At 41.0% G+C, this 12,210-nt stretch overlaps 1 protein-coding gene across 1 annotated transcript in view; it reads right to left on the bottom strand.

Moving 5' to 3' along the window:
• The window catches only part of lrsam1 (leucine rich repeat and sterile alpha motif containing 1), a 15,726-nt gene extending 4,366 nt beyond the window's left edge, over positions 1-11,360 (bottom strand). Inside the window, exons 1-18 of the mRNA XM_084486372.1 lie at positions 11,237-11,360; positions 10,564-10,735; positions 10,261-10,317; positions 9,418-9,462; positions 9,173-9,250; positions 8,574-8,642; positions 8,389-8,473; positions 8,193-8,314; positions 7,968-8,058; positions 3,696-3,805; positions 3,417-3,446; positions 3,108-3,230; positions 2,611-2,750; positions 2,357-2,401; positions 2,166-2,236; positions 1,173-1,272; positions 665-752; positions 179-253 (exon numbers count right to left, since the gene is read on the bottom strand). Coding sequence (XP_084342498.1) covers positions 179-253; positions 665-752; positions 1,173-1,272; positions 2,166-2,236; positions 2,357-2,401; positions 2,611-2,750; positions 3,108-3,230; positions 3,417-3,446; positions 3,696-3,805; positions 7,968-8,058; positions 8,193-8,314; positions 8,389-8,473; positions 8,574-8,642; positions 9,173-9,250; positions 9,418-9,462; positions 10,261-10,317; positions 10,564-10,635 — 1,401 coding nt within the window. The 5' untranslated portion in view covers positions 10,636-10,735; positions 11,237-11,360. The remainder of the gene's footprint in view (positions 1-178; positions 254-664; positions 753-1,172; positions 1,273-2,165; positions 2,237-2,356; positions 2,402-2,610; positions 2,751-3,107; positions 3,231-3,416; positions 3,447-3,695; positions 3,806-7,967; positions 8,059-8,192; positions 8,315-8,388; positions 8,474-8,573; positions 8,643-9,172; positions 9,251-9,417; positions 9,463-10,260; positions 10,318-10,563; positions 10,736-11,236) is intronic.
• Positions 11,361-12,210: the final 850 nt, after the last annotated feature.

The following is a 12,210-nucleotide window of genomic DNA, read 5'->3' as shown; positions in this document are numbered from 1 at the left end:
ACAAAAACATTAATTTACAGCAAAAGATCTAATGCACTCCAAGAGCAGGGTAAATTTAGTTAGTTTATAAGAACTGTTAAAAAAAATACTAAATTCTGTCGAGAGTCCATTGAGACGTGTATCATCATCGGTCTCTCTGAAGTGCTCTGTCAGGTGACCTGGCCGTCGAGCCACTGACCTGACTACGGATGTAGCCGTGCACACTGTCCTTCTGCAGCTGCAGGGCCTGGAAGGCTGCCTTCTGCATCTCCTCCTGTGGAACACAGTCAGTAAGCATGAGGGTGATCCAGCCCCGTATGTTAAGGACTTAAAGGACAACCCTGGTCTAGGAGAATAAACCATTGATTAAACCGGGTTCTAAAAAAAAACAACATCTGTTAGAAATGTGCTTTGTCTAAATGACTTGGTTGCACTGATTCTGAGAGCATTTGGCATTAGTGCGGCTCATGTAGAGGATATTCAAACTGAATTACAAGGACAGGATATAGTTATGTTATTTCGTATATATATGGAAATAAATGGTTGTTTTTAATTGCAACTTTTAGAAAGTGTACAATCTCCTTACACTATTTAATTACATGGAATTCAGATATAATGACACCGTTAAGAAATAGAAAGCGAGCTCTCTGAAAAAACAGAGACAAAAGGACAATTATTTCCGTACCTCTTGAAGGATCTGGCTGATAGCTTTGGACTTGTCCAGCAATTGCAGCGAGAGCACCTGATCAAACTTCCTATCCAAACTCTCCATGCTGAAATAAAAGATACAAATAAAATTAAAATAACTTTAGTTTATCCGACAGTAAAAAATAATGATGAAATTGTGAATTGTTTTGGTGAATGATTAACAACTTTTTCAGCCACTGAACCCCGGCCCACTTTTTACAAATGTTCTGTGAATCAGTTTCTGGTGCCTGTTGCTAGGGTGGTACTCGGCTCGGCGTGAATAAACAACAAAATGGCGACTCAAGCAACGAAACTGATGGATTAATCTATTTCAAAAATGTATTTCTTTACCTGCACAAAATCAAAAGAAAAGAGCTCTATTCTTTGCGGATATAAGTAACCCCTCCCAGTCTGAAAACTGCTCATACAGAAGAAACATCTGATTTATGAAGTGAAACGAAACACAGATTCACTATGATTATTAAGCCAGTAGATTCGAGTCTTACCTCCTGTAGGCCTCCGACACCAGACTCCTCCTGCGGTAGTCACTCACCTCCTGCAGGTGGGTCATGGAATAGCTGTCTAATAACATCTTCTGCATGGCCACTAGAGGGAGACAAACAAGCAGGTGGATTAGGCAGGGGGAAACAGATGTCGGTGCTCTTCAAATAGACGAACGGAGGCTGTTTCCCAATGTGAAGGAAGCATGCTCAACGGCCGCCCTTTTAAGGACGCCATGTCATAGAACGCCGACAAGCATAGTTCCAATGTTGAGAACACTCGGAAATTCGCGCCTTTTTCGCATCCTTGGTTGTTGAGAATTCCGAGATTTTTCAAGGATGCATCGATGGATCCTCAACGAGCCAAAACCCCCACAATCCTTTGCGTTCACTCGCTGCGCGGGGTATTTAAAACATTGCTTAGTTATCAGAAATATTTTGTGACGTATTGCTTTTTATAGATTAATCATGTAAATGCAAACAATTAAGCTCAAAGACCTGTGCAATTTTTTTCAAACGTTTTTGCAACGTAATGATAGGCTGTATTTTGCATGGATTGATTTGTTTTAATATGAACATAGCTGGTGTTTAAACAAACTACTGTATCCAATAACAATTTCAACAATTAAAATATTACAATATTTACCACTGGAGCAGTATTAAAAAGTGGAAGCGGAAGCGCTTCCACACTAGCAAGTCGTTCCAAACTCTGAACGCTACAATCGCTAGGCAGCACTCTTGCCTCGTCTCCAAAGGACTCGACTCGCAATGAAGCGTTCTAGCAAGGCTGCAGCCTTCACATTGGTAAACAGCCAGAAAATTACAAAGTGGGACTGCCTTTCATGTGATTGTTTGCTGTCGTTTTCAATCTTTCTCTTAACATGAGAAATTATACAACGTGTACAGTGTACAAGTTACAAACAAAGACATTGACTTCATGACGTTCATGTAGTGATTTGAATGGATGGACGAGTCCTCCAAATGTCCCAGGATACTTACTGGCCACTTCTTTCTTCCTGAGAGAATTAGCTTCATCCTGTGTGATGGCAGTCAGATGCTCCATACGGATTCTAGTTTTGAAAATACAAAATCAATGTCTCATTCAAGATTTGTTTTGTGACGCCCTCATGCTAAGCGAAACAACAACAATCGTGTTTCTAAATTAAATGTTTTTTTAAATTCCGTCTCACCGTTCTTCCTCCAACGCCTGAAGAAACTCTGAACTCTTCTTTTGTCTGTGTGGATGAATGGAGATGTGTATAATAGTATGCCCCAAGCACATGTAAACCATCCCCTGGCCAGTGTTTTCCTTTAAACTAGTTCAAGACTAGTTTGACTTTTTTTATTTTATTCTTGCTTTGATTTGTTTTTGGTCTCATCGTAGGTCACTTTGGGTGAAAGCGCCCGGGGGCTAAATGACTAAAGGTAACTCATGTGAAGGTACCTGGTGTTGTCCATGAGCATGCTGCTCACGCGGCTGGTGATGTCCTCCTCCGCCTGCCGCACCCGGGCAAGGATCAGGACCCGGTCGGCCTCCAGAGCCCTCTGCTGCTGAGACACGCCCTGGTCCAGGCGCTCGCGCTCCTGCAGAGAGACCCATCACAACGGCTTAATGGTCCATCGTGGAGGATGATCAAACAATGATGTCTCTAGGTCTACTCGGGATTAATGTTTCCATTTACCCTTGCATCTACAGTTCATTTTTGCTTTTAATCTAATGACAATATAGACATATTTTATTTTGGATTTTCATGAATGTTTTACATTTTCATCTGGTTTTATAAAATATCTAAAAACGACTAGAACTAGGTTATGTATTTTATTGAGTTGTGTTCAGACATTATCCCAAATGTTTCTGCCCATGTTGTTAATACTTTGACAATGTAAACTCTAAGCATACTTCACAAAGTATGAGAAATACAGTCACAAAGGTAGGGGTACCAGTTTGACTGAGTGGAGGACGTCCTCCTTGTGGGAGCTGTTCATGAACAGGAGATGCGTGTGCTCCTTCTGCCTCTCGTCCAGCTGTCGCTCAAAAGCCAGCTTCTCCTGCTGCTTCTGCTCCTGGTGACGGAGCAGGGAGGAGGTGTCATCACATGGATGATACTCACGATGAAAGTAAAGCCCTGCATTAGAGTCACTCAGCCAAACGTAACACAGCAGATCCAGTATATAGGTGTTCATGTTGTTTACATTTGTTTGAGCTACTCTTTTTGCAGCTCAGATGATACCTTTGTGTGTGTGACCTACCTTTCTCTTCTCATAATCATTGAATTTAGTCTGCATCAAGAAATGGAAAAAAAAAAAGGTTAATTATTCATCCAACATGACAAACAATTTTAATCACATAGACTCTTTTTTTTTTTTTACAAGGTCAGAGATCATTTCAATTTTGACCACCCTTCATGTACATAACATTACATGGCATTCCTTAGACAAGGGCTTTAATGATGCAGGTTTAATTATCTTATTTTTGACATAATGCCATATATTTAGCAGCTGAAAGTGGCAGTCTCAATCCTTGCTCACCTGCCAGACCAGTTCGGTGCTGTCGACTGCATCCTCATTAGATTTGCAGCAGTCATTCTCCAACACCGGCAACAGGTACTGCGATGGAGGGCAGTATTCCTCCCCCAGTTCTACACAATCACAGGAACAAACGCAGTGGGGTCCACATTAATATTAGCATACTGGGTTTATTATAGCTTGTCTTCCACACGGCAGCAGAGATTAAGATTTGTATTCAACATGCTGGTGCAGAAGCCTACTGAAGTTGCCATGACAACAAGTACAACAACAGAAGAGTAGTGCCAGTCATGAGCTGTGTTCGAAATCGTTCCCTATTCCATCACTCACTATTCCCTATATAGTGTTTATGATATAGTGAATTATATAGGGAACGAACAAACGAGAATTCGGACACTACGCTGAACATTTCTGAACATCATTTGCGTCAGTAAATGCGCCCGCATTGCATTGTGGTATACGGGAGTAACATGTAGGGAACATTGTATGTATGGGTATTTTATAGTGCACTATATAGTGAATGAAATTAACCGCTGAGAATTCGAACAGCACTACAAAATGACGAGCACCCTATATAGTGCACTATATCCGTGACAGGGAACGATTTCGAACACAGCTATTGTGTTTAAATGAAAGAAAGAGGAAAAAGATGAAAGAGGACATCATTCAGTTCTGCTAATTACTCAATTCAGGAAATAATGACATTTAGCACATACACTTTATCTCTGAAGAGCACGCATTACTAGGGACTACACACACACTGGCTCCACATATGGTTTACACCACAAGAATGGGAGTTATGAGTTATGAGTTACAGCCAGTTGTTGTTTTTCTTATTGCAGTGGTTGAAAAAGTACCAAGATGGTGGCCTGGAATGTGCCTGACATCATGTGAAACCCTCCTGTTGTGATTGGTTTAACAGTGACCAATCTCTTTGGGGCAAGCATAAAATAATAAAGGAGCTCCTTGTGCTGATGATTAAAGGGGTAGTTCAGGATTTTGGACATCGGGTCTCATTTCCAAGTGAGCCAGTGTGTTATTTATCATTGGAGACCGTTTTCAACACTTTTCATTTAGTCCTTCTAGTTGCAGAAATTGCTGGTGCTAGGCTAGAGCAAGTCGAGGAGAACTGCTAGCCTGCCAATAAAAACAGTTTTACCCACTCCAAAGTACACCCGATGCAAACTAATTATTAGGGATGCACCAAAATTTCGGCCACCGAAAATTTTCGGCCGAAAATGGCCCAAAAGCGCATTTTCGGCTTTCGGCCGAAACACTTTTATCACAGAAACAACACGGCCGAAACAGGAAATTGTGATGACGCAAACAAAAACCGTGGCCAGCACACGCTTGTCTGGATAAGCACCTCTGCGCCAACATGTCTGCTGTGTGGGCATATTTCCATATATCTGAAAAAGACTAAATGTAGTAATCTAGAGAACCAGCTACAACCTTGTTTTCATCCAAACGAGCCGTCTTTAGCGACAGCTCGCTATGAGACAGCTTCTATGAGCTGTCGGCTATCAGTTTAGGGACCGGCCGCAAAGTGCCGACAACTTCTATGAGCTGTCGGCTATCATCTGGAGCTTAGGGACCGTCTGCAAAGTGCAAAACGGAAAACGGTGTTGTTGTTTTTTCAGTGCTAAATAAATATTTTTATACTTTTAATAATTGTAATTGATTTATTCTTTGAATTGCAATGCCTTGATTTTAGTGAGGTTAGTACACAGTCATAGCTATAAATGCAATGATAGGCCTACTAATAATTGGCATAATTTATTTCGGTGTTTCGGTTTTCGGTTTTCGGCCTTGGTTTCCTCATTTTCGGTTTTCGGTTTTCGGCCTTGGTTTCCTCATTTTCGGTTTTCGGTTTCGGCCAAGAATTTTCATTTCGGTGCATCCCTACTAATTATAATGCCCGACTATCGATGTAAATGTCTGTGTTGATAGAATAATATTAGAAATAAAACTATCCTTGTATCGCAATGATCACATTACATTTTGGGGGACTACTTTCTCGGCGGAATTTCACTTTGCTCCGGTGTAGCAACCAATTCACTACAGCAGAAGGTAAACAGAGTAGGGATGTCACGATACCAAATATTTAGAAGTCGGTACCAATACCAGTGAAAATCCACGATTCTCGATACCATTTCGATACCACGGTCAAAAACAAAACAATAAATCCCATGTACTTTATTTATTAAAAACATTTAAACATTCCAAAAAACAGTGGCACTGGCATGTAGCCTTCAAGTAATGAATAAAAATAAACCACTATTAACATTACAAAAAAAGAACAGTGGCATGTAGCGTTCAAGTAATAATAATTAAAAAAATAATAATACGCGCTGAAAGCAGGCAGTCATGCAGCTATGCGGCTGGCGTTTACACTTGCGTGCATGGCGGGGTTTAAAACATAACTTCCAACCTAATATTAAGTAATATAACGCAGGTGCGCAAGGCAGCCACAGGAGACGCCAACATTGCCAACACAACTGCTCGGTACCGCGCCGTATTAATTAACCAAGTTTTGAAAAGAAAAAGTATTTGAAGCGAATAAGCAACGCTGTTTTTGATTTGTTTATTTGGTTTTGAACGAATAATTTTGGATGCATGCATCGGCTTTGAGTTGGTTTGTTTAGGCTACTTTGAAATTGCATACGCTCGCAACACACACGCACACGCGCACACGCACGCACACATTCACCGCCGCACCTACTACAACCTGCCGATCTTCAATCAAAACAACATCATGTAAGTGATGCCGAACGCAGTCGTACCATGCGTGTTTAGAAGCGCAACATTGAAACGGGTCCCGTCTGAAACAGTCGCGCGGCGCAGCGTTCCAAACGCAAAGTACTTCCAGACGCGACTCTTGTTATTCTTTTTATCGACGAGTCGAGGCGGAGCCGTCGCACTCGCTGCAGCTGCCGTCTTCCATGTTCCCGTGTAGGTGTATATGCTGCCCACGTGACGTCCAGAGGAATTGCGTCCTCGGTACCTACGGTACCTACGGTCCTAAGAAAAACGAGTACCGTCACGATTTTTGAATTTTGGTATCGACTTGGTACCGAAGTATCGGTTCTCGTGACATCCCTAAAACAGAGAAGCGCACTCCAGGTAATATCAGTCCGCCACTGCCGTAGCTTGCTTCCAACTACAGGGATTATAAACTAATTGCAATGCGATGCAAGGGTAAGTTTATTTCTAACACTATTCTATCAACACAGACATTTACATCGATAGTCTGGCATTATAATTGGTTTGCCTCGGGAGTGGGTTTTTATTGGCAGGCTAGCAGTTCCCCTCGACTTGTGCTAGCCTAGCACCAGCGATTTCTGCAACTAGAAGGACTGAATGAAAAGTGTTGAAAACAGTCTCCAATGATAAATAACACACTGGCTCACTTGGAAATGAGACCCGATGTCCAAAATCCTAAACTACCCTGTGAGAAAGTGAAACCTTTCTCACTTCCAGCGACAGGACGGTTCGATTGCTATGTTTGAAATGGTCCCCCCTGACACATGGTATGGCCTAATGGGCCTTGATTGGTCCACCTGTGACTAATTAGGTGGCCTATTTAAGGGGTGTCGCATTGTTTGTTTGGGAGGGTAAGGAAGAGGTGGCTTGACGTGAGGCCACTACTTACAGCCTCCTGTTAGGCTAAATAATGCTGTATTTCAGCTAGAAAATTGCTAACAGCTTTTCTTTTATTCTTTGCAAATGTTAATTTGTATTTTTGGAACCATTGATTTATTTTGTTTATTTATTGTTCGGTTTGTTTTTTGGGAAGTGAATAAAACTTCTCTTTTTGGAATTGCCCTCGTCTCACTCTCCAATCCAGTAGACCACATCCCGAAGTGGAGTGAGCCGAGAGGTTCATTTCCACATATCCCTTAAGTGCAGCTATGTCAATGTATTTATGCTGCCGATATGTGAATGTTTATAGAGCTGAAGATAGGTCTGTAGGTATACCTATATCTGTAGATATATCTATATGTGTTTATGATATGTCAATGTGTAGGCTTATTTACCCACGCATGGGGTCAGCTAAGCTCTGGAGGTAGAGCGGGTTGACTTGTAACCGGAAGGTTGCTGGTTCACTCCCCGGCTCCTCCTAGCTGAGTGAGCTCCCAACCAGCTGGCTGTCGCCTTGCATGTTTGACTCCGCCGTCGGTGTGTGAATGTGTGTATGAACCGTTCGCTGTAATTCACTTTGGATAAAAGCGTCTACTAAATGCCCTGAATGTAATCGTAATATGGGTCTCTCACCGGTACAGAGGAACTGCTGGACGGTTTCCGTACCCCCGGTACACACAGACGCCGGAGGATATGACATCATGGTAGCGTCAAGCGTTAAGCTCTGTCCAAAACACACACAAACACAATTCCAATTGTGATTCATCATCGCACATATGATATACTCACAGACACCAAGGGATTATATAGAGAGCAGTCTTGTTTTCAACCTCTCATGCTTTGTTCGTACACACGTACCTCCAGTGTTTTGATGTGGGCCAGGGTTTTAGGGAGCTGACGAATGTCATTGTCGCTTATATCCAGGGTCCGTAGGCTCCTCATGGATCCCACAGATTCTGGCAGTTCCTTGAGACAGTTACCTGTGAAAAAAACACTTTTGTCAAGTTTCATATATCCTTCAGAGGCAATAAGGTGGACACCAAGCACTGCTTACATTTGACATTGAGCGTCTGTAGGTGTTGTAAATCTCCAATGGATTCTGGAAGAGTCTTAATCTGGTTTTTCTCCACATTTAAAACCTAAACAGAAAAACAAATATGGAGCCAATGAAGATTACTTTTTTTGCTGTCGTGATTTGATCCATTTCAGTATTGAGCGCAATATAGACAGTGGTCGTACCTGAAGGGATCTGAGCTTCCCGATATCGTCTGGAAGTGAGGTGAGCTTGTTCTCATGCAGATCCAACACCTTGGGTGGACATTTGGCAGAATGGGTATTAAGGAAACAGAGCACAAGATAAGAACCCAATAGGATGGGACCTAGGTTTTGAGATGCTAGGAGGGCTGTTATGTTTGTACCAACCAGATTGGTCATTTTAGATCATTTTCTATTGGCTTCAATACTTGGGCCTACCAGACAGTAGAGCATCACATTATTTGCTTCCACAATACTTGTATCGTCAGGTTGATTCAGAAATCAAAGTAAGCCACAAACATCTATGTTATCTTAGCAGGAGCTAAATAATGGTACCGTCCTACAGAGGGCGCTATACTGTATTCCCCAATAGCCCAGTTGCTTCAACTAGGTTTGGTTCTGTTTGGCTACTTTAATAAAATAAAATGGCAGACCCGTAGAACCCAAGCTCAGATTAAAAAAAAGGAAAAAAGAAAGCAAATACCACTGACAAACAGTTTTGCTGGTTGTGTTTTTGGCCCACACACACACAATGACTTTAGAAACTGGCATCTCATAATTTAGTCTTGCTGTCCTTTCCATACCTTTAGCGTCATAAGACTGCTGACGTCACATCCCTTTGGCAGGAAAGTCTTCAGCTCATTACCATGAAGGATGAGGACCTAGATGAGCCGAGAAAGTAAGGATTATTGTTCTGATCACTGGTCAGGTCACTCATTGACCATCTCTGTCCATAAGCATAGCATCTCGGTTTAGAGGGGGACGGACAGCATTCTATGCACAGTATCTATATAGCTAGCTTTCCTCCAATACCAAGGTATTAACCCACCTTTTTCTGAAGCACTTTGCTGATGGAAAAGACACAGGATGGGACCTGTGTGGAAAACAAAACAGAATACAATCAACATAACGTTGACTGCTGTGAAACGAAGACCTTGCCCAGTTAGCCAAGTAAATTTGGATTGCAGATGGAAATTTGCCAAATGCTCTAATCTGGTGCAATTCATCACTTCTCTAGTGTAGACTTGCAAATAACAATGTAACAAAACAAATGACAACTTTGTTACAGACCACAATCATAACGTCAATCTAGATACTCAAACACACAAATATCACATGACTTAAGGCAAAGATATATTATCAGTCAAATTCTAAGAAAAGAACAACAACACATGTAACAAAAGGGGTAAGGGTCATTGGTTCAGAAATGAAGCCAGTTGAGAAAAAATGACATAATTAAACTGGAGTATAGCTTATGTCAATCATCAAGGTAGAGCTGTTGTATGTCATGTACTCCAATTCAACAATAAAATATTACAATATTTTGCAGCATACAGCTGACTAAATAAAGTAGATCTGCGCCCACAATTTCAAAAGTGTGGCGTGCGTTCATGTTATCACGTGAGATTCCATCAATTTGAATATTCAAACTCTGAATATCAGCTTTAAATGCTGCATCACTGTTCATCTTCACTGCTGCAACAATAGATAAGGGTACTCAAACTTCAACCATTACGTCATGCTGTGATGCAGACGATGGCAGTTCAATACAAACAAATGATTCAAAAGCGTTGTGAACACACAAATAATATGATTGATTTTAGAGACTCATTAATGTTGGCGGTAGTAGTAAACAACTAAGATGCAGCGTCATAAGCATATTGCCACCCACCTCAGACAGCTCACACCCTGAGATGTCCAGTATATCATCTGCACCGGCCTCCTTGGACTGCAAAACATAAACCTTATGCTATAACCAAACAATGCTCCAGTTTGGAATATACATTTTCTATTTTAATTCAAGAAAGACATTAACATACAGAAACATATGTAATTTAGGGAATAATAACATGGTTATAAGGCAATCCCATTTTCAGCATCATGGGTAGGGCTTTACTTTAAGACCTCATACCTAGTATTATGGCTACTACAGAGCAGAGTCGAGAAACACACATAAATATTGTTGTTTTTTTACCAGACACAGCTGATACTCAAGACGTTTCTTGGACTCGTCACTGGGTTTCCTCTTTTTGAAAAACAACGGCATTATGGAAGAGGTATCCTCCGCTTCTTCTCGGTCTTCTGTCTCCCCTCCCGCCCCTCCTCAAAACAAGTGCCGCACCAGTGACTTGTCTCGGATAGGCCTACTACACAAGAACGAATTGACAGTATACAGATGAACAAGGATAACAGTATTCGTAATAACACGAAGAGGAACACGAATGCGTTGTGCCCTATGTGAGGCTAGATGTTAGATTAGTATTTATCAACAACCCAAGTCGTGCATATTAACGGATGTTAGTACGTTAATATAACAACCTAAGTGACATTCGATAGTTATGTTAGACTGCTTCTCCTGATGTGACACAAGTTAACGTTGATGTGTTTTCCAGGCTTTTCAGGATTAGTGATTCACACATTCATGCTAACGCTAGCATGCCCTCCGTGTTGATGTACTGTTGGCCAAGTGTCGTTGTTTTGTCAAGACAAATGTGATACGACAGCTCTGAATACACGCTTCACGTTAACAACAAACGAGCTCAAAGTAACGTTATTGATCTAAAGCTCATATATTGATCTTGTAGTCATATATAACAGCGGCAAAGGCAACTCCGTAACGGGTAGGACGTTAAATCGCTGTCACTCACCGTGTAAACCTTAGTGTTGGCGATCTCAGGTGAATAAGATATGAACGTTATCCAGTTCGGTTGATTTAAGTTAAAATGGTAAACATCAGCTCCTTCTTGCTATCCCTGAAAACATGTCACTTGGCCTAGTGGGCGGAGCACAACCCTATGAGCATCGATGACATCGGATTTCCAGGGCCACCCAATAATTACCCCAAACCCTCACTCATTTGTCCATTTATAATCCATTACCAAAACATCATTATTTCAACCTCATACATTAATGAACCACCAAGATGGTTTCACTTTTATACATACCAGTACCCTCTAAACATAAAAAAAGATGACCTTTATACATACAATTACGATATTCTGGAAACCCAAATGAATTGTTGAGTTGCCCATAAAGTAAAGACTAAATGAAGCAAGCGTTTGTAAATTTATTTAGTCACTATTTCTGCACCACAGAACTTCATAAACCACAATGCATTGCGTATCTAAACCAGTGACCTCATGGCGAAGTCGGGAACCAGAAAATAGAAACATGTAGTTTTTAAAGCGATCTCAAAACATAAAATAGCCATGAGGGATGTAATATCCCCAAATGTCTTGTCAAGAAAATGCTAAAAGTATGTTAATACACATCTCAAAATCAGATAATCTCACATTTACACTTTTTACTGATTTAAATTAAATAAAACACATCTAAACAAATCGAATGTTTAATATGGGATGTATGCTTATAACATGTTAGAACAACACTCCCGAATAATTTGCATGTGTCACAAGAAAACATGTGTTGTTTCTAGAATCAGAGTGTAGACCTAACCCATGACATATTGATCTTCGTAACTTTTGGGGATAGTGGGGATAACTAGATCAACCATATTGAAGGCTTTTGTGAGATGTAAGAGAATTACACATTAGAGAAGAAGAAATTTGATTTGATTTTGGTCTGATTGGGATCAGACCAGAATCAGTGGGACACACGTACA

This window comes from Micromesistius poutassou (genome assembly GCF_964030765.1).
Source record: "Micromesistius poutassou genome assembly, chromosome: 22".
Taxonomy (NCBI): domain Eukaryota; kingdom Metazoa; phylum Chordata; class Actinopteri; order Gadiformes; family Gadidae; genus Micromesistius; species Micromesistius poutassou.
This window is presented reverse-complemented; position numbering and strand designations above follow the sequence as displayed.